Below are 23,640 nucleotides of genomic sequence, written 5' to 3'. Positions count from 1 at the left end.
TACAGCAGAATCCAGGAGATGCAGAGGATGGACGGAACTGAATAAAAACACTAAACTGATCAGGAACATAGGACACTGTTCACACTGGGACACAGAACAGAAACAAACTGGACTCCCCACTCCACAAAGGGAGTAGACAGCATAATAAAGCCAAATAGACTACTAGTCCTATAAATCAGGATGCTGACCTAGTAGGAAACAAATATATAAAACATACACTGCTCAAAAAAATAAATAAAGGGAACACTTAAACAACACAATGTAACTCCAAGTCAATCACACTCCTGTGAAATCAAACTGTCCACTCTGGAAGCAACACTGATTGACAATCAATTTCACATACTGGTTCACAACAGGTTGAAATTATAGGCAATTAGCAAGACACCCCCAATAAAGGAGTGGTTCTGCAGGTGGTGACCACAGACCACTTCTCAGTTCCTATGTTACCTGGCTGATATTTTGGTCACTTTTAAATGCTGGCAATGCTTTCACCCTAGCGGTAGCATGAGATGGAGTCTACAACCCACACAAGGTAGTGCAGTTCATGCAGGATGGCACATCAATGCGAGCTGCGGTAAGAAGGTTTGCTATGTCTGTCAACATAGTGTCCAGAGCATGGAGGCGCAACCAGGAGACAGTCCAGTACATCAGGAGACATGGAGGAGGCTGTAGGAGGGCAGCAACCCAGCAGCAGGACCGCTACCGCCGCCTTTGTGCCAGGAGGAGCACTATCAGAGCCCTGCAAAATGACCTTCAGCAGGCAACAAATGTTCATGTGTCCACTCAAACGGTCAGAAACAGACTCCATGAGGGTTGTATGGGGGCCCGACATCCACAGGTGGAGGTTGTGCTTACAGCCCAACACCATGCAGGACATTTGGCATTTGCCAGAGAACACCAAGATTGTCAAATTCACCACTGGCGCCCTGTGCTCTTCACAGATGAAGGCATGTTCACACTGAGCAGATGTGACAGACTTGGCAGAGTCTGGAGACACCAAGAAGAGAATGTTCTGCTGCCTGCAACATCCTCCAGCATGACCGGTTTGGCAGTGGGTCAGTAATGGTGTGGGGTGGCATTTCTTTTGGGGGCCGCACAGCCCTCCATGTGCTTGCCAGAGGTAGCCTGACTTCCATTAGGTACCGAGATGAGATCCTCAGACCCCTTGTGAGACCATATGCTGGTGCAGTTGGCCTTGGGTTCCTCCTAATGCAAGACAATGCTAGACCTCATGTGGCTGGAGTGTGTCAGTAGTCCCTGCAAGAGGAAGGCATTGATGCTATTGATTGGCCCACCCATTCCCCAGACCTGAATCCGATTGAGCACATCTGGGACATAATGTCTCGCTCCATCCAACAACACCACGTTGCATCATGATGCTTTAGTCCAGGTCTGGGAGGATATCCCTCAGGAGACCATCCGCCCAGGCATTGTAGGAAGGTCATACGGGCATGTGGAGGCTCCACACACTACTGAGCCTCATTTTGACGTATTTTAAAGGGGTTATCCAGGAAAAAAATGTATATCAACTGGCTTCAGAAAGTTAAATAGAATAGTAAATTACTTCTATAAAAAAATCTTAATCCTTCAGTACTTATGAGTTGCTGAAGTTGAGTTGTTCTTTTCTGTTTAAGTGCTCTCTGATGACACCTCTCTTGAGAACTGTCCAGAGTAGAAGCAAATCCCCATAGCAAACATCTTCTACTCTGTGCAGTTCCCGAGACAAGCAGATATGTCAGCAGAGAGCACTGTTGCCAGACAGAAAAGAACAACTCTACTTCAGCAGTGTTACGCCGAGCGCTCCGGGTCCCTGCTCCTCCCCGGAGCGCTGGCGGCGTTCCTCTCTCTGCAGCGCCCCGGTCAGACCCGCTGACCGGGAGCGCTGCACTGACTCTGCCGGCGGGGATGCGATTCGCATAGCGGGACGCGCCTGCTCGCGAATCGCATACCGAGTCACTCACCTGTCCCGGTACCCGGCTGTCACGTCCTGGCGCGCGCGGCTCCGCTCCTTAGGGCGCGCGCGCGCCAGCTCTCTAAGATTTAAAGGGCCAGTGCACCAATGATTGGTGCCTGGCCCAATCAGTCTGATTAGCTTCCACCTGCCCCCTGTCCATATAACCTCACTTCCCCTGCACTTCCTTGCCGGATCTTGTTGCCTTAGTGCCTAGAGAAAGCTACTACTGTGTTTACCATTACTGTGTTCCTGACCTCCTGCTATTACTATTGACTATGAACCTTGCCGCCTGCCCCGACCTTCTGCTATGTCTGACCTTGCTTCTGCCTAGTCCTTCTCAGCAGTCAGCGAGGTTGAGCCGTTGCCGGTGGATACGAACTGGTTGCTACTGCCGCACCAAGACCATCCCGCTTTGCGGCGGGCTCTGGTGAAAACCAGTAGCAACCCTAGAACCGGTCCACCGACCCGGTCCACGCCAATCCCTCGCTGACACAGAGGATCCACATCCAGCTAGCCGAATCATAACAATTAGCTGATAATTATTGGAAGGAATAAGATTTTTTAATAGAAGTAATTTACAAATCTGTTTGACTTTCTGCAGACAATTGATATAAAAAAAAAGTTTTTTCCTGGAATACCCCTTTAAGGACATTACATCAAAGTTCTATCAGCCTGTAGTGTGGTTTGTCACTTTGATTTTAAGTGTGACTCCATATCCAGACTTTTTATTTTTTTGAGCAGTGTAGAGCACAATACTAGAACAGGATGAGTCTGAATAGACTCCAGGATACCAAACAGGAATTATAACAAACAGAGCACAGGTAACAAGGAAGACTACCACAGTGGGAACACAGACTAAGCAGAACGGACATATATAATCCTAAAAACCGAAAGATGTAACACAGAGTAAAATCTACAATAAACAAGACTATTTAACCATGGCTAAAACTCAGATAATATCACAAGATAAATACAAGGTGCATGCTCAAGCAGACATGGAAGTGTATTGCACAAATAACCAGCACAGAAAGCAGGATAACTCTGGTTAAAATAACCCCACCCGAGTTCTCATAGGTTCAGAGCCTTAACTATTCCCTATCCAGGGAGAATAGCATACTGCTCAGAACATCAAAGTGTGTGAATACACACCTAAACAGAAAAATACAAAAACAAATAAATGGACATTACAATATCATGCCGAAAAAGAAAGGAACAACACAAGGAACAATATAAGCAGTATAAACAAATGCTCCAGACAAACCACTCCACACAAACCAAGCTAACCGTTTTGTAACATACAGTATATTTAGACAATAGCTTGTCTATTTGGTGCCATATTTAGTGCCATTTGTGCTGCCATAAAGCTAACAGGCTGATGGAGGCATACTTTGTTTTTTAATATCTGTTGTCCGAATGTTTATTCTGCCTAAAATTCTCTCTCCTGACCTCCCCAGTGGCTTCTCCCCATGACTTAATGTTTATGTCTCGTCCATGGGTTAGGGGCGGGGAGCTTCAGCCAGACAGTTCTGGCGTGTGCTTATTCCTCCAAGAGCAAAAGGGTCTAGCCTCCAAAATCCAACATGCACAACACTTCCCTCCAACATTGGTGTAGAGTGGATGGGGAGACCCCCCCCCCCCCCATACACCACTACATGCAGCAGGTTTGGTGTACGTTAGTGTAAGGGGAATTGGCACTGTTTAAAAAAGTAACATTTTGGTGGAGAGTGGGAACTTGGAAATCACTGTACAATCAGATACAAGTCCACTTAGGGACTCTGGTGTAGAACCTTCAGTGGTATAGCGTAATGTTGCAAGATTATGCCAAAACCTTGGCACAAAATATTGATGCAAAGTAAATTTGCAAACAGTTGGCATAACATTCTTTTTTTATTTCAGTATGTATTCTACCTAACTGTGCCAGTTCGCTGCTAAATAGAGAAAAAAATATGTATCCAAGGTCATTACACCATGCTTTGTCTCAGGCGGTATCTTACATCCTGGAAACACTCCATGCACTAATAGAGTGAAACTGTCCTTAATCACAGATGTTCAGCTTTTATTACTGCATCACAAATTGGGGTTTTAGGTTTGACCCACATACCTATTAAATCTTTGTAGGGCCTGAAACTCAGCTTTGCATTAGGCTTGGGCTTTGTATTTTTATGTGATGACTTCACAAGCACTTGTCTTCCCAACTGTATATGGTTCTCCATCTGCTGTAAATTGTCTTTATGCCCATATTAACTCTCTTAACTTTCATGTCTGACACTTTTTTAGGTTCTCTTTCTACTTTCAACTTCCTCTGCCCTTCAGTGTTATTTCACACCGTTTGCTCTACTTCTGATATTCCCCGCTGTCTTATACATAACATGTGTTTTTTATTCTTTGTACAAACTCCTAGATTATTTACATATGCTACAACAAATATTAATCTAAACAGAAACAAGTAACACAAAGCACTCCATTGTGTAGAGAATAATCAGGCGAAATTTTCTAAAATATAAAACAGACGCACCTCGCTCACATGTGCTAATAGGCACAACATTGGAGATAACTTGAAACCGATATTTGTTGGCTACTGTTCCCACTTTATGTCACTGGACATGGAAAGCCTCAATGAAAACAGTGTAACATTGACAGAAGAAAAGAAGAATGGTTTTAAGAAAAAAAATTTAAGTAGAGCAGAAATAAAAATGGGTGATTGGTCGTTGTTTGTAGCTGCTTTTCTCCACGCTTTCTGTTTGCATTACATTTTGCAGAGTTGAAGCAAATGTAGTATTATTTTGCACGATGTGTGGTATATTTCACACAAATGCCCAAAAGAATGCTGTGAGACTAAAAATGTATACGCAAAGCCCCTTTCTTGGACTCTGTTTGGGTTGGTGTAGGTGGTGTAGGTTTGCAAATATTTTGACCACAAAATATATACACCAAAACGAAGACAAAAACCAGTGATAACCCCCTCCCACTTTAGTTTAGATTTAAAGAGAACCGGTCAAAAGATTAAAAAAAATAAAATAAATGCTCCTGGCTTATTCTTTAACTGGTGCAGATCATGGCTGTGTGGTTTACTCATGGTTTTCATACTTTTATGGCTCCTAATTCCCTAGTTCATGTTATAACTCTGCATGCAGTTCAATGAGGAGGAAGGGGTGTTTCCATGCATGCTCCCACATGTACACATGTGGGAATTTTCTCCCTCGCTGCTCAGAACTGACAACTGGCTGCTCTATTCACTGAGGCTTTGTGACATGCCCCCAACTCACAGAGCAGGCTGATTAACAAGCCGGGAGCATGCACAGAGCTATGCTTGTCCTGCCCACACTTCCTGTATTTTGTCTTAACTGAGACCCACAGGCAGTAGCTGCAGGGACAAGTGAGTGAAGGGACCCCTAGTGGTAAGATGTATGGAGCCTTTTTTTCACCCAAAGATATACACATTTTTAACCGGTGTATATATATATATATATATATATATATATATATATATATATATATATATATGCATTATATATACATATAATGTTATTTTCTACATTTTATGAAAAGTTTTTGCAAATGACAGTGCCCATTTAAAGAAAACCTGTCAACCATGGGCAGGATAAAAAAAGGAACGGTTATCTTATTACAATAATTTGGGATTTACACAAAACACTGCAGTGTTTAAAAGGAATCCTAGTTAAAACACCTGTCAGAAATGGGACAAAGTCATCAAGGTGGTCACTGGTGGCTTCTTCCTGCCCTGCAGGCCTTTAATGATAGATTTCTTCCTAAACACACATAGAGAGATCTGTCACTGGGGGCCACCCAGTATTTTAGAGCCCTGTTATCAGCCGCTGTTATAAGGTTTCCACACAGGTTTTTTTTCTGCCATTGCAGTTTTTGAGCCAAAGTCAGAAGTGTATTAAAAAATTATGGGTAATATAAATGAAGAGTTTATACTTCTCCTTCCTACTGGATCCACTTCTGACTTTGGCTCAAAAAATGCAGTTGCAGTTTTCCAAAAGACGCCCGAGGAAGAAATAGACCATCAGGTCTCTTATGAGATAGAACCTGGATTTCACACTGCATAAGGGTGTGTTCACACATCACTGAAATTGTTTGCATATTTCTGAGGCTGATCATCGGATTTCTGCTGTAGACGTACTGCAAATTTCCACTGTTATCCACGGATATAAGTGGAGCTCATTTTAGGAGCTTCATCACAGAGTCCATTCCAGAGAATGGAGTGATTGCAACCTGTGGCTCTACAGCTGGTGCAAAACTACAACTCCCTGCATGCCCTAACAGACTTCAGCTGCAGATCATTGCTATGAACTTACTGCTATAGAGGCAGAATATCAGACTGGGCTTGGGTGCCTTATGTTTTTATAGATTGTAATAAAGACTTAATAGTAAGACCTCTGTGGGCCTGAACCTGTAGGTAGCCACTGCCAAAGCCTAGGGAGGAAAAAGTAATGAGCGGCAGTGCTTAGAGGAAGCCACTGGCAGTAAGTGCTGGAGTTACTCTTTAGAGACAGTGTTGAGCCTGGCCACGGACTGCTCAGTGGCCTCCATGTCTCCCTGGAGAGTAGATGTGAGAAGGAGAGCCTTTGAAATGCAGAAAGGTGTCAGCCCGAGGATTAAGTACTTCCAGCACCTCTGCGTACAGGGTTGATGTGTCAGTCCTGCTTGCAAGCCACGCCCTCTATGTTTTCCACTTTTATTTCTTGCTGCAAAATGCAGATAACACCATTTTCGGCCAACAAAATTTCGGTGCATCTCTACTGTCACTACAATAAAAGACATGCACAATACAACTGTTTGTATGTTATTGATTTAACTAGATTGTGTTTATCACTGTATTGTCATTATATTAGTAATAAATGCAAAAATCCAGGTAATTCCAAAAGGTACACTTACCTCTTGAACAAGGTTCAGGGAAAAAGAAGTTACAACTACATCTAATAAATTTTTCAAGCAAGTTAGCGGTAATGCTAAAACTGTAAATCATGTTCTAATAGCTCTGGGGTTTGTTTAGCTCCATGAGTAATTTCTTAACAGGCTTTTAGGTCATCTTACTGTGACCTATTGAAGTTGCTATTTTTACATAGAAACGCATATGCTATATTTATCTACATTTTGTTTGTCATTTAAATTAACTTTTTAGAAGGGCTGAAAATTTTGGCTGTAATGTGTAACCTATGCATAATTCCTGGCATTAACATTTATAGAGCAGAGAAGAACACACAGTCAAGTGTCCTTTTCTTGGCTCATTAACATCTCGTTAGCGCCATGGACCATTGCACATAAGAGCGCTATTATGGAAGCAGACATCCAGGATAATGCAGCCACTCGCTTTTTATCAGGACCACGCTGTGATTAACCACTGTTGAATTTGGCGCTATAAAATGAAAGGAACGTGGCTTACTAAACCTTAACCCAAGGGGGTTTATTAAGGATTGTAAAATTGCTGGGAAAAAAAGGACGAGTCAGTCGGTGATGTCATGTTATGTGCACATACCCACATTTGTCACAAGCTGTTTTAATGTTGGTTTGACTGATTTATTTAATATTAGTACATGAATGTGAATGCATCAAGGTCTTGGCTTGATATGATGGGAAGGCTACTGGCAGGTTCTAGCTATGATAGATGTACATTGCTGTATTTCTCCTTGTCATTGATGGTGTAATTATAAAAGTAATTGCTCTGCTTTGTTTATTTTAGTAACCGTGTTGGCTATTTTCCATGAACTACATGTGGATACTGATCTGTACACCCTACTCTTTGGAGAGAGTGTCCTAAACGATGCTGTCGCTATTGTCCTTACATAGTAAGTACTGTTTACTATTTGTATTTAAATTTACTCTTATGTTTATATAATAATTATTACACAATTATTATTATAATAATAATGAAAATGTAAATTTTAACCTAAAATGTCCCCTTTTTCCCATTTTACCCCCCCCCCAAAAGAAAAGTATAATTTGTTTAAACATTTGATATCGCTGTGTGCCTAAATATCTGAACTATCAAAATATAATGGTAATGATCCCATATGGTGAATTGGACGTAACGTTAATGATCCCATATGGTGAAATGGACGTAAGAAAAAAAAAAAGTCCAAACTTGCCCTAAGTCATGCAAAAAACAAGCCCTAATATGGGTCTGTGGATGGAAATATAGTTATGGCCCTTAGAAAGAAAAAAATGAAAAAGCAAAAATAAAATAGGCTGTGTCCTTAAAGGGGTACTCCAATGGAAAACAATATTTTTAAATCAACAGGTGCCAAAAAGTTAAACAGATTTTTAAATGACTTCTATTTAAAAATCTTAACCCTTCAAGTTCTTATGAGCTTCTGTATACTACACAGGAAGTTCTTTTCTTTTGAATTTCTTTTCAGTCTGACCACAGTGCTCTCTGCTGACCCTCTGTCTGTGTCAGGAACTGTCCAGAGCAGGGGAGGTTTGCTATGGGGATTTGGGATGAGGTGTCAGCAGAGAGCACTGTGGTCAGACAGAAAGGAAATTCAAAAAGAAAAGAACTTCCTCTGTAGTATACAGCAGCTGATAAGTACTGGAAGGGTTAAGATTTTAAAATAGAAGTAATTTACAAATCTGTTTAACTTTCTTGCACCAGTTGATTTAAAATGCACTGGAGTACCCCTTTAAGGGGTTAAAAGATCATTAAAAGCTAAAGCTAAAAAGTTTGTTTTGTTTAGAATAGAGCCAAATACAGTTCACCTTAAAGGAAGCAACATTTGACATCTTTATGTCTGTAAAAATCACATGTGTAAAATGTAACATGTGAACTGTGCAACTTTTTACCTATTAAATTCATTGTAAAACAATAGAAAAATAATTTCAGACATATAATATGTATTTTAAAGTGTGACACTAGCTGTTTTACTCAAAAAGTCACACCAACAAATACACAAATAACATTGTCTTAAAGGGGTATTCCAGGCAAAAACTTTTTTTTATATATCAACTGGCTCCAGAAAGTTAAACAGATTTGTAAATTACTTCTATTAAAAAATCTTAATCCTTCCAATAGTTACCGTATTTATCGGCGTATAACACGCACTTTTTAGGCTAAAATTTTTAGCCTAAAGTCTGTGTGCGTGTTATACGCCGATACCCCCCCAGGAAAGGCAGGGGGAGAGAGGCCTTCACTGCCCGCTTCTCTCCCCCTGCCTTTCCTGGGGTCTAGAGCGCTGCTGTCGGCCCTTTTCACCCCCTGGTTATCGGCGCCGCTGCCCGTTCTGTCCCCCTGACTATCGGTGCCGGCGCCGATAGCCAGGGGGAGAGAAGCGGCGCCGACAGCCAGGGGGAGAGAAGGGGCAGCGGCACCCATTGCCGGCGCCGCTGCCCCGTTGCCTCCCCCCATCCCCGGTGGCATAATTACCTGAGTCGGGTCCGCGCTGCTCCGCTGCTCCAGGCCTCCGTCGTTGCTATGCGCTGAACGGCGCGGCGCATGACGTCAGAGCGCCGCGCATAGAAACGACGCTGGTCCCCAGCGTTGTTGCTATGCACGGCGCGGCGCCGCTTCTCTCCCCCTGGCTATCGGCGCCGGCACCGATAGTCAGGGGGACAGAACGAGCAGCGGCGCTGATAACCAGGGGGTGAAAAGGGCCGACAGCAGCGCTCTAGACCCCAGGAAAGGCAGGGGGAGAGAAGCGGGCAGCGACGGCCTCTCTCCCCCTGCCTTTCCTGGGGGTATATCGGGGTATACACGCGCACACACGCACCCTCATTTTATCATGGATATTTGGGTAAAAAACTTTTTTTACCCAAATATCCTTGGTAAAATGAGGGTGCGTGTTATAGGCCGGTGCGTGGTATACCCCGATAAATACGGTATTAGCTTCTGAAGTTTTCTGTCTAACTGCTCAATGATGATGTCACATCACGGGAGCTGTGCATGATGGGAAAATATCCCTTGCATGATGGGAGAATATCCCCATAGGAGCTGGACAGCTCCCGGGACGTGAGTCATCAGAAAGCAGTTAGACAGAAAACAGCAACTCAACTTCAGAAGCTAATAACTATTGGAAGGATTAAGATTTTTTAATAGAAGTAATTTACAAATCTGTTTAACTTTCCTGAGCCAGTTGATATATAAAAAAAAGTTTTTGCCTGGAATACCCCTTTAAATGGGAAGAAAGTATGTGACATTCTGACACACCGAGATTAGACTTTGACTTGGACTAATGTGAATGATGACAATCTCTGTACAGTGCTGCAGAATGTGTTGGCACTATATAACAAATAGAAAGCAAAAAAAGCTGGTCTACAAAAAAATAAGGTTGGCACAAGTGCTCCATTTTCTACAAATGATAAAAGAATCTCAAAGCGTATGTTCAAATGGGACAGATTCTCTGAAGATTTTCCACAATGGATTCACAAGCAGAAAATCCACAGTATATTACAGTAGCAACAAAATGAATGAGATCTCCTGAACAAGAGAATGTGGATCATGCACCAAGACAACAACTCTAAGGGTACATTCACAATGCGGAATCCCTGCGAAATTCCACTCGGTGAGTATTTTCGGCGGTGGCCACCAGATAGAATCTCCGCTCGTGGAATACTGCGAGCTGAGATTCAGCAGTGTGGACATACCCTAAGCAAGCAAGTTTATCTGCCAAAGAATAGTTATAAAAGAAAAAAGTTAAAGTTTTGGAATGGCCAAGACAGTCCCGACCTTAAAGAAGTATTTCAGAATATTTCAATATAATTTTTTTTGCTTATATTCTTAAGTATGAGCTAGTGAATAATGTAGAGTTTCTTGTATATACCTTTTTTGCTCATGTGGCAGGCATGGGATAAGCTTCCTCTTGGTTTAGAAATGCACAATGATGTGGGTTGTGTAATGCAGCCCACATTTCCCATGAATCCTCTGGCTTTAGGTGGGAAGTTTAATGTTTGCCCCTGTCAGTTCACACTATGCGGCGAATTAGCAGTATCACAGCTAATTCTTACATGTGTTTTTGTCTAAGTAAAAATAGTGGCCCTGACTTACTATTGTAAACCTGAAATGTTTAGTCGGGTTGTCTGCCAGATTCTGGCACATTGCACCAGAAATTCTGTCTGCGCCAATTGTCTGCCGCCGCATCTATACATTATACAGGAGGATCGCAAGGGACCCCAGCGATCTTTCAATTAATACAGGTAACTACTATTCCTATCATGGAACAGTGTGTTCCATGCTGGGAGTAGTAGTACTACCTAAAAAATATAAAAAAAAAGTGAAACATACACACACACTACATTTTTATTATTGTCGGCAACATTTTTAGTGCCCTACCCGCGCACATAAATTGACCCCTGTTTAAAAATTTATAAAAATTTGATTATAAAAAAGATATATTTCGTTAAATACAATTTTTTTCATCACTACTGTATCTTTTTTATTATTATTTTTTAATGGTACCCTACTAAATTTTTATAAAAAAGGGATCTCCAACACTTTTTTGGATCGCTAAAGTCCAAAAGAGAATAAAAACCGCCTGAAAAAACGCCAAATTTAAAACCCACATGGCGTTTTTCTTGGCGTTTTTTCACTCCCACAGACTTCTATGGGAGAAAAACGCCAAGATTTTCCCGAAAAAACGCCAAAGTCTCGACAAGAGGTCGTTTTTTAAAAACTGCCAAGGAGCCCAAAAACGCCAAAAGGATGAAAAAAACGCCAAACTGAAAAATGCCAAGTGGATTTGGCATTTTGCAGTTTACTATTGACTTGCAGCTAACATCTGGCCGCAGCGTTTTTTCACAAAAAAAACGCCATGCGGCAGAATGGGAGTTTTTATTGGCATTTTGTAAAAAAAAAAAATCAAGTGCAAACCTAGCCTAAATTAGCTATTTTTACCACAATTTTGGCAATTTGCTGCAAAAACATGTGGGAATTAGCTGCGGTACGACTAATGAGTCGCAACCTGTGAACACAACCTTAGCTGTTTTTTAGTTATTCTCCTACATCTGTAAAAAATTACACATTTTAAAATTTTATGCACAATCACCGTACAATCTCCATTTTGCCATGATTTGGGGAAAATCACAGCATAAACAGAAAAAAGGCAGCAAGAAATGCAAAGTGTAAACACAGCCCCAGAGGAGTGAACACCTATCAATCTTCACAGTGCAGTGGAACCCCATTGGGAATTTCCATACAGAATTTTTATGCCAAATTCCGCACGGAAATTCTGCCGTGTGAATGTACCCAAGGGGGTAATCCAGAGGAAAACATTTAATTTTTTTTTTTTTTTCGTACCAGAAAATTTTACAGATATGGAAATCTGGCAGTAGGGAAGAGCAGTATGAAGTTCATACAGAAAACCATCTCATCGGTCGGGGGGCTTTATCAAAGTACAAACTGTTTTAGCTGATGCCGTACGCTTCAGCTAAAACAGTTTGGACTGTACTTTTGGAAAGTTCCCCTGACCAAAGTCCCGGTTTTCTATATGACATTCATATTCCTCTTCCCTGGTTCTGTTTGTCTGCAGACATGTATCTTCGCTCTCTTCCACCGAAGCCTCGAGGACCAGACTATTTCCTTTTGTACTCGGATATTCTTTTTAATTTGATTTAGTTACATATGCAATGCAGTGTTGTTTCTTTCCATTAAAGGGTACCTCTCATCAAAAAAACTTTTGATATATTATAGAATAATGTATGCAGAATAACTTTACAATTGCATGTTATTAAAAAATATGCTTCTTTCTATTTAATTTTCCACTTTGAAGAAATGACCACTAGGGGTCTCCCTACCAGTCCTGGCAGCAAGCATTTCAGACTCATGCTGGAGTCCTAAACACTACGAGCTGCCAGTCTGCTTTGTTCACAAAGGAGAACACTCAGAGCTGCCAGCCTGCTTTGTTCACAGCCTGTTTGGCTGTGAACAAAGCAGGCTGGCAGCTCTGAGTGTTTAGGACTCCAGCATGAGTCAGAAATGCTTGCTGACAGGACTGATCGGGAAAAATACAATAGAAAGAAGCATATTTTTCATTAACATGCTATTGGAAAGTTATTCAACATTCATTAATCTAAAATATATCAAAAGTTTATTTCATGAGAGGTACCCTTTAAATATGGATGTACCGTATATACTCGAGTATAAGCCGACCCGAGTATAAGCCGAGACCCCTAATTTCAACCCAAAATCCCAGGAAAAGTTATTGACTCGAGTATAAGCCTAGGGTGGGAAATACCTCATCCCCCCCTGTCATCATCCAGACCCGTCATTAACATCCTCATCATCATCCCCTTGTCATCATCCCACACATCCCCCCCTTCATCATCCTCTTATCCCACACATCCCCCCTTCATCATCCCCTTATCATCCCACACATCCCCCCTTCATCATCCCCTTGTCATCATCCCACACATCCCCCCTTCATCATCCCCTTATCATCCCGCACATCCCCCCTTCATCATCCCCTTATCATCCCGCACATCCCCCCTTCATCATCCCCTTATCATCCCACACATCCCCCCTTCATCATCCCCACCCCCCTTCATCATCCCACACCCCCCCTTCATCATCCTCTTCTCATCATTCGCCCTCAGTGGTCTTCAACCTGCGGACCTCCAGAGGTTTCAAAACTACAACTCCCAGCAAGCCCGGGCAGCCATCGGCTGTCCGGGCTTGCTGGGAGTTGTAGTTTTGAAACCTCCGGAGGTCCGCAGGTTGAAGACCACTGCGGCCTTCAACATCATCCAGCCCCCTCTCACCCCCCTTTAGTTCTGAGTACTCACCTCCGCTCGGCGCTGGTCCGGTGCTGCAGGGCTGTCCGGTGAGGAGGTGGTCCGGTGGGGAGGTGGTCCGGGCTGCTATCTTCACCGGGGGCGCCTCTTCTCCGCGCTTCCGGCCCGGAATAGAGGCGTTGCCTTGACAATGACGCAGGAGTACGTTGGCAATGAACGCACCTATGCGTCGTTGTCACGGCAACGTGACTATTCTGAGGCCGGGCCCGAAGCGCTTAGAAGAGGCCTCCCCGGTGAAGATAGCAGCCCGGAACCAGTATCCCACCGGACCACCTCCTCACCGGACAGTCCTGCAGGACCGGACCAGCGCCGAGCGGAGGTGAGTACTCAGAACTAAAGGGGGTGAGAGGGGGCTGGATGATGTTGAAGGCCGCAGTGGTCTTCAACCTGCGGACCTCCGGAGGTTTCAAAACTACAACTCCCAGCAAGCCCGGACAGCCGATGGCTGCCCGGGCTTGCTGGGAGTTGTAGTTTTGAAACCTCTGGAGGTCCGCAGGTTGAAGACCACTGCGGGTGGGGGAGTTCACTCGAGTATAAGCCGAGGGGGGTGTTTTCAGCACGAAAAATCGTGCTGAAAAACTCGGCCTATACTCGAGTATATACGGTAGTTCTCTTAATAATGTCATTTTATCACAGCCAATAAATTACAAGTGTTTGCCTGTATGAACTTCAGTGCTGAGGTTGCCATTTTGGGGAAGCACTTCATTTACAGTTAAAGAAACTAAATACAGTGACCCCCCGACCTACGATGGCCCCGACATACGATAATTTCAACATGTGATGGCCTCTCAGAGGCCATCGCATGTTGAAGGCAGCATCAACATACGATGCTTTTGTATGTCGGGGCCATCGCATAAACAGCTATCCGGCAGCGCAGACTGCTTCAGCTGCTGCCAGATAGCCGTTTACGGTGCCCCGTGTGGTCTGCTGACTATCACTTACCTGTCCTCGGGGCTCCGGCGCATCCTCTTCAGGATCCCTGCATCGTCGGCGCTCTCCATCGGCATCATCACGTCGCTGCGCACGCTGTCCCGTCATCCAATAGGAACAGCGTGCGTAGCAACGTGATGGCGGCGATGGAGAGCGAGGATGCCGTGGAAGCAGAGGCCTTGCCGGAGCGTCGGGGACACCCCAGGGACGCGGTGATAGCAATGGAAGGCGACATCCAGGGCAGCGGTGACGAGCGGTGATGATCCGGAGTGGCGGAGACAGTTTAGTACAACTTCCTATATCAGTGGTCTTCAACCTGCGGACCTCCAGATGTTGCAAAACTACAACTCCCAGCATGCCCGGACAGCCGTTGGCTGTCCGGGCATGCTGGGTGTTGTAGTTTTGCAACATCTGGAGGTCCGCAGGTTGTAGATCACTGTCCTATACTTTACATTTCGCGGCTCCCTCAACATATGATGGTTTCAACAAATGATGGTCCGTTTGGAACGGATTACCATCGTTTGTTGAGGGACCACTGTAAATACATAAATACATTAATACATAAAAGAAAATGCACTTACAAACGTTTCCTAAATAATAAAAACAAGATAGAAACCCTTTACTGTTACAGCTTGTGAGTTTACAAAGGTCCAGAGCTTCAGGCCTTTCCTCAAGAATGTTAGTATTCATTCAGTGCCAGGCTGGCGGGTGCCAACACTAAATGCCGATGTATTGTATTGAGTAAACAAAATATCAGCTTGTTTAATTCTCCTAATAAAATAATAGAAATTACTCTTCTTTGACTTTTTCCAAAATCTGTGTAGCATTGTGCATAAAGTAATGGAGACGCATGCGGTAGAGCAGACAGCTCAGGTTATAATAAATAGAGCTAATATCTAAAGAGTTGATAAACTGAGAACACAGAATGCTATTTATGTGTAGGTGGTTAATCTAAAATCTTACTATATCAATTCACATAATAAGCCACAAAAGATTTTAATAAAACAAATACAATCTCCATTGGTTGAGAGCAGTTCTTACCAGTGGAGCAGCGGAGGCTGTAATCCTCCAAACCCCTTTATTCTTTTGTCTTGTGATACCATTAATCACATTCCACTGGTAAAATGACGACAACCACTAAGAGTAATGATGGGTAAAAATTATCCAGGGGTGTAACAAGGGTTCCTGGGACTCGGAATGGAATTAATCTTTATTATGTCGATCGAGAAAAAAAGTCTGTTTAATTAATAAATGCTCCCTATTTAATCTGATGTTTAACGGGAATCTGTCCTTAACCACCTGCAACACAAAATCAACTACCGTATTTTTCGCCATATAAGACGCACTTTTTCTTCCCCAAAACTGGGGGGAAAAAGTCGGTGTGTCTTATACGGCGAGTACACACACCTATTGCGGCGGTCCCTGCGGCCGTCAATGGCCGGGACCCGCGGCTAATACAGGACATCACTGATCGCGTTGATGCCCTCTATTAACCCTTCAGACGCGGCGATCAAAGCTGACCGCCGCGTCTGAAGGGAAAGTGACACTAACCCAGCTGCTCAGTCGGGCTGTTCGGGACCGCCGCGGTGAAATCGCAGCGTCCCGAACAGCTTACAGGACACCGGGAGGGACCTTACCGGCCTCCTCGGTGTTTGCTCTGTGCTGGGATCCCCTGCATGGCTGGCGCTCTCCTTCGACGTCATCTTGCACGCCGTCTCGTTATCCAATAGTAGCGTAGTGACGTGATGACGGCGACGGAGAGCATGGATCCCGGGGAAGAAGACATCCGGAGCGTCGGGGACACCACGGGGACGCGGCGACAGCGATGGAGGGCTACATCCAGGGCAGCGGTGACGGGTCCGGAGCGGTGGGGACACGTGAGTATTACCTCCTATACCAGTGGTCTTCAACCTGCGGACCTCCAGATGTGGCAAAACTACAACTCCCAGCCGTTGGCTGTCCGGGCATGCTGGGAGTTGTAGTTTTGCAACATCTGGAGGTCCGCAGGTTGAAGATCACTGTTGGGTTCAGAATCTTTTTTTCTAGATTTTGCACCTTTAAAATTGGGTGCGTCTTATATGCCGGTGCGTCCTATAGGGTGAAAAATACGGTATATGATCTAGTGCACCTCTCAAATCAGCCCTATTTATATAAGTGAAAAGAATAATCATTAAAAGTAACCTGCGTTCTATTTAAATCAGCCCCAAGTTCATGTGGGCGGTGACATCTTTGAAGTAGTCACTAGAGATGAGCGAACTTACAGTAAATTTGATTCGTCACGTACTTCTCGGCTCGGCAGTTGATGACTTATCCTGCGTAAATTAGTTCAGCTTTCAGGTGCTCCAGGGGCTGGAAAAGGTGGATACAGTCCTAGGAAAGAGTCTCCTAGAACTGTATCCACCTTTTCCAGCCCACCGGAGCACCTGAAAGCTGAACTAATTTATGCAGGAAAAGTCATCAACTGCCAAGCCGAGAAGTTCGTGACTAATCAAATTTACTGTAAGTTCGCTCATCTCTAGTAGTCACAGTGTTTCCGGCATTATTCACTGTCTTGTCAAAATCAAGATGCCTCTGGGTTTGCACAATAAGCACGGAGCCTCATAACTGCATTTGCACTACATCTCACTGCAGTAAGTGGCATAGATCTGGTTTCCACTCACACTATAGTGTATGACATACAGCAGTTGTATCATACCTGCTTCAATTTCATTCTTTCAGCTCTTACATAGACTGTTCCAAACAGGATTCCCTGCACACAGGAGTCACAGGCAGTGAGATCAGTTGTATGATGTATGTGATGTTGTATGATGTATGAACTCACCTACTGATACTGAGCTCCCTATCACTTAGGGTAGTGCTGGGCAGTATGACCAAAAATGTGTATCACAGTATTTTTCAAACCTATTCCACGGTGTTTGACGGTATTTTTTCCCCACGCATTTCCCCCTAACCCCCCCCCCCCCCCCCCCCGCCTCCCAAATGAATTATCAGACGCAGTGCGCTGAGGAACTAATCATATATGACCTGCGGGCACTGCTCTGCTTTTCTTCACCGCCACCAAATGAACTATCAGCCGCAGCACGCGCTCCCCACATCAGGGGACTAATCATGTTACCCGCAGGTGCTGCTCTCCTTCTCCTCCTGTGAGCTGCGGTGCTGGAAATGAATGAGTTGTGATCCGCGGGCGCAGGACTTCTGTTCGGAGAACGGAAGCTGTCAACTCCCCCTGCAAGCGCAGAAAGCCAGTGGGCCGCGGGTGCTGCAGAGCTTCTGATATATTGCGGTATAAGGAAAAATTCATATCGCACAGAAAAAAACACATTGGTATTCGGTATGAATCGGTATACCGCCCAGCACTACCTTAGGGTATATATAAGATCTTCAGTAACCTAGAGATCAACAAGGAAAGTGAGGCTGAGAGGGGAGGGATGTGAAGTGTCAGGAGGGATCTGATAGGTGAAGATGTAATCATGTAGTTCACAGGAAGTCAGGTGACACAGGACAGATCACTTTCTGTGAAACCTTAAAGGGGTACTCCAGTGAAAAAATATTTCTTTAAATCAACTGGTGCCAGAAAGTTAAACTGATTTGTAAATTACTTCTATTTAAAAATCATAATCCTTCCAGTACGTATCAGCTGCTGTATGCTCCACAGGAAGTTCTTTTATTTTTGAATTTATTTTCTGTCTGATCACAGTGCTCTTTGCCGACACCTCTGTCCAAGTCAGGAACTGTCCAGAGCAGGAGAGGTTTGCTATGGGGATTTTCTCCTGCTCTGGACAGTGCCTGAAATGGAGTCAGCAGAGAGCACTATAGTCAGACAGAAAAGAAATTTAAAAAGAAAAGAACTTCCTCTGGAACATACAGCAGATGATAAGTATTGGAAGGATTAAGATTTTTTTCAAATAGAAGTAATTTACAAATCAGTTTAACTTTCTGGCACCAGTTGATTTGAAAAAAAAAAATAGTTTTCCACTGGAGTACTCTTTTAAGCACTGTCATTTTCTGATTATGACTTTTGGTTCCATGACCCAGCTGCATTAACCAATTTATAGATGCAGCAGAGCTGGAGTGAAACAGATGACAATGCAGGAATATGGGTAGTGGGTTTGCATTATATGAGAAAAAACTGAGGGCTTCTTTAATGAAGACTTTGTTTCAGACAATGCTCAATCGGAAAGCTGACTGCAAAGATAATCAGTACTAAACATACCACCCCACACCCACCTCCAGTAAAGCTGCATCTAAGGTATCTTTCTAGCCAACCAGTAGCCTACTCTGTGCTGACAAGGGCAAGAAACCTGAAACCGCATTCTACAGATGTGGGACACTTCCTTTTGGAGAACATTCTAGTTTGGTTAGTGTCTGTTTTCTTCCATTTGTAGGAAAGTGAATTTGCCCATGTTGCATTGCTTGGAAATAGGTCTCCATACACTACATCTCTTAAGTGAGAATCAGTACGCTCTGAACTGTGTCTAAGGCATCCCAAGCATCCAATAGCATGTCCTATTATAATGAGGGGCAAGATGGACGACTTTTGCTTTTGAGGGAGATACTGGTTTAGCTTTCATCCTTTTAGAAACAGCAATTTTTTGCAAACTTTTTCCACTTACATTGCCTAAAAATGCATTTCCATACATCACTGCACTTCTTCAATGACAGTCAGTATCAATTCAATTACACTGTCAATCAAAGTCATAACTAGAGAGGTCCGGCAGCTAAGGGAACTTATTATTATATTTATAAATTCCAGGTATCTACAATTCCTATACAGTGGTCCCTCAACATACGATGGTAATCCGTTCCAAACGGACCATCGTTTGTTGAAAGCATCGTATGTTGAGGGATCCGTGCAATGTAAAGTATAGGACAGTGGTCTACAACCTGTGGACCTCCAGATGTTGCAAAACTACAATACCCAGCATTCCCGGACAGCCAATGGCTGTCCGGGCATGCTGGGAGCTGTAGTTTTGCAACATCTAGAGGTCCGCAGGTTGAAGACCACTGGTATTGGAGGTTATACTCGCGTGTCCCCGCCACTCTGGACTGTCACCGCTCGTCACTGCTGCCCTCGATGTCGCCCTCCATCACTGTCGCTGCGTCCCCGGGGTGTCCCCGACGCTCCGGCAAGGCCTCTTCTTCCCCGGCATCCACGCTCTACGTTGCCGCCATCACGTCATTACGCACGCCGCTCCTATTGGATGACGGGACGGCGTTCACAGCGATGGAGAGCGCTGACGATGCAGGGAACAGGTAAGTGATCGTCAGCGGACCACACGGGGCACCATAAACGGTTGTCCGGTGGCAGCTGAAGCAGTCTGCACTGCCGGATAGCCGTTTATGCGATGGCCCCAACATACAAAAGCATCGTATGTTGATACTGCCTTCAACATGCGATGGTCTCTGAGAGGCCATCGTTTGTTGAAATGATCGTATGTTGTGGCCATCGTAGGTCGGGGGGTCACTGTACATTCACAATCTAGTTAGCAGAAAGGCTCCTGGTTGTTTAGGTTAGACCCCACATTTGACTGACACAACACAAAAAAGTCTTTGAAACTGCTTTGAATGGAGCAAGAATAGAAGAAAGAAAACTGTGACAATAAAGATGTAGAAGTTACATATTCTCATTAGTATGACAGAGAAGACACCAGGAGTAATCCTTTCTTATTACATTCCTTCCCTAGACAAATACGAAAGGATAAACATGTTTTTTTTTTCTATATCTGAATGCATTTTACTTGGCTTTACAAAGTATTCATATCCTCTTACGAAAAGGTTGTGCATTGTTTCCGTTTTAAAATGAATAGAAGAAGTGGAGTCTTCTGCTGTTTGGCTTCCTCTATGCATTTGATTATCTATTACAAGTGACATGTATTTTCTGCATTACATGCGCCCCATGCTTAGCTCACTATAGGATATATTCATTTTAAGCAGTTGCCTGAGCAGCAGAGAGGACATGAAACGCTGCTGTACCTGTTCCACTATATGACTTTGACTCAGATCATTTGTCATCCCGATGTATGTTGTTTATTAAATTACTGAAGTGAGAACAACCTGTTGGGTCGTGATAGTCTGCAGCAGGATTTAATCTTTTCTCTCTCCACAAACCCGATATCATGTTAAACTCTTTCTTCGGCTTTCTTCAAATAACTTTACTTTAGATTCTCACCTCTTACGCTTTAGAAGTTAAAATAGATTGGAAAATCTATTGTAATCACTTTCTTAAAAATAAATGTAATGACAGAACTCTCGTCTAACAAAATGAATGCCTGGTAGAGAGTTGCAGTCATCTCAAGGGAGGTATCGATCAGTGGTCTGTTCTCTGTATGTTTGAGACGGGCAGACAGTGGGGAGAGGCATTCTAGTCATGTCAGATTTTCCAACAATAGCTAAGGATAGACATTTACTAGTTGTATTCAGCCCAATGTGTGTTACGCCGAGCGCTCCGGGTCCCCGCTCCTCCCCGGAGCGCTCGCTTCACTCTCCCCGCGGCAGCGCTCCGGTCACGTCCTCTGACCCGGGGCGCTGCGATTCCGCTGCCAGCCGGGATGCGATTCGCGATGCGGGTAGCGCCCGCTCGCGATGCGCACCCCGGCTCCCCTACCTGACTCGCTCTCCGTCTGTTCTGTCCCGGCGCGCGCGGCCCCGCTCCCTAGGGCGCGCGCGCGCCGGGTCTCTGCGATTTAAAGGGCCACTGCGCCGCTGATTGGCGCAGTGGTTCCAATTAGTGTGTTCACCTGTGCACTTCCCTATATCACCTCACTTCCCCTGCACTCCCTTGCCGGATCTTGTTGCCTTAGTGCCAGTGAAAGCGTTCCTTGTGTGTTCCTTGCCTGTGTTTCCAGACCTTCTGCCGTTGCCCCTGACTACGATCCTTGCTGCCTGCCCCGACCTTCTGCTACGTCCGACCTTGCTTTTGCCTACTCCCTTGTACCGCGCCTATCTTCAGCAGCCAGAGAGGTGAGCCGTTGCTAGTGGATACGACCTGGTCACTACCGCCGCAGCAAGACCATCCCGCTTTGCGGCGGGCTCTGGTGAAAACCAGTAGTGGCTTAGAACCGGTCCACTAGCACGGTCCACGCCAATCCCTCTCTGGCACAGAGGATCCACTACCTGCCAGCCGGCATCGTGACAATGTGGTTTGAGTCCAACTAACGTGACCTCCTGTTATCTGTATAACAATATGCAAAGCTTTGTGCCATTTTACCGTATCTCCTGACAGATGCACTTGTTTTTATCCAGAAGATTGTATGGAGAGCCAATGGGTATATTATGCTGATGGTGCTCTTTTTGTTGTGGGAGGGGATGGCAACAATGTTTGGTCCACTGTTGCTTAGACATTATTGGCCTTGGGGAAATCCACCAATACCTTAAAGGGGTATTTCAGGCAAATATAACATCTTCCTTATTGTCATTCCATGTATTAAAATAATAACAGAGCACATGTTTACTTCCTTCCCCTTCCCCCTAATGCTCCAGCCCTGAATTTCATCCCCTTTGCCAGTTTCCGATGATGTTGTGACCCCCCACCCCTCGCAGCTCTGTGATTGGATGAGCAGGACATCATCTGAAGCTGTCCCTGAGATCTTCAGCAGATCCCAAAGTGCCTTTTTGGGCTACTTCCTGTATGTGAGAGCTACTCATCTTGAAGGTTACTTGTCATCACGTTCATGCTGCCTGAACCACGGGGCATCAGGAAGGTCTCCCATGGCTTTTCCCAGTCTCGCCAGTCTCGATTGGTAGGTCTTTTTCTGTTTAGGTATAGAATGAGATCCATTAATCAGAGAGAAGTCAACAGTGACCACCTCTATGACAGATAACATTGAAGCGATGACAGGTTCCCTTTAAGATTTTAATATCTAAAATAAATGTATGTTGTAGTGCCTCTTGGTAAACACTAAGCTTAAAAATATTGTTTTGGGTGGGAAGGAAAGCATATGAATAGTAAGTAGCATGTTACTATGAATGTGTATAAGAGCTAGGAGTCAGGATAATTAAATATTTTTGTGAGGTTTTTGTTTATCAGCTTATGTAAATGTAAGTAGCCCTGAGCATACACAATGCCGGAGCCAAATTGCTTTCTGATCTATCGAATTAGAATTGTAAGCCCTACATGTGCACAGTATTATAATGTAGCTTCTTTCTTTTATTACCGATGTTGTCCTAAGCAATTATCTTATTTGTGTAGCATCCCTGTGTGTTAATGGAGAAAGCAGCAAAAAGTGAAAGCATTTCAGACTATGGCTTTCTCTTAGGTAGAAACAAATATGGGCTAGTTCAATTCGAAAGAGGATATGTGTATTTATCATTGTAAAATGCATCAGAGGTACGGCAGATCTGCTGCTCATGTATCTACAAATGAGATTTAAAAGATGAAAAGCAGGCAATGACTTGTATATTATGCCAACCGATATAGTATGCATTAAGTAATTATTCTGCCATGATTTTAATACTGTACAAGGGCAGGTTTGGTATCAAAGCTTACTTTGATTTGAAATTTACTGTTGAAACACTGTCAAAGCATGTTGTTTCCACATGCCATGCTAAGTCCTACCAGATGGTTTACTTCATTTAATGTGACCCCCCCCCTCCAAATACTGTAATGGCTAAATAGGTGAAAACATGCAGATTCCTGGTCTGTAATTTTTAGCTTTGATATAACTTGCACTGCAAAATAATAAAACTAGATTGTATTTACATTGACTTTAGCAGTGTCCACTGTGGTCATATACTTCTATTTTACATTTTGCTAAAATAAAAGTTCAGTTAATGTGCCTACACTTCTAACCATACCCACAGCTTAAAATGGTATTCCAGTTACAGAAAATAGTATTTAAATAAGACTATTACCCCCAAGGTGTACAACTTACTAATATAGTGTTATCACAAATTGTTCTGGCTTTTGCATGATTGACCCCTGACAGGAAATTGTGTAGTCTTCTTTCATTGTTAGTGTGGTGTTGTCTTCAGCTCCCCTGCTCCTCCTTTTCTTCAGAGACGACACATCATCC

At 43.9% G+C, this 23,640-nt stretch overlaps 1 protein-coding gene across 5 annotated transcripts in view; it reads left to right on the top strand.

Annotated features, from left to right (window-relative positions):
• SLC9A9 (solute carrier family 9 member A9) overlaps positions 1 to 23,640 on the top strand; it is an 848,969-nt gene that overhangs the window by 165,498 nt on the left and 659,831 nt on the right. For all 5 annotated transcript variants that reach the window (XM_056564816.1, XM_056564814.1, XM_056564813.1 and 2 more), the window contains exon 6: positions 7,662 to 7,767. In XM_056564816.1, the coding sequence (XP_056420791.1) occupies positions 7,662 to 7,767 (106 nt within the window). The remainder of the gene's footprint in view (positions 1 to 7,661; positions 7,768 to 23,640) is intronic.

The sequence above is a fragment of the Hyla sarda genome, chromosome 3, assembly GCF_029499605.1.
Source record: "Hyla sarda isolate aHylSar1 chromosome 3, aHylSar1.hap1, whole genome shotgun sequence".
NCBI classification, from domain to species: Eukaryota; Metazoa; Chordata; class Amphibia; order Anura; family Hylidae; genus Hyla; species Hyla sarda.
This window is presented reverse-complemented; position numbering and strand designations above follow the sequence as displayed.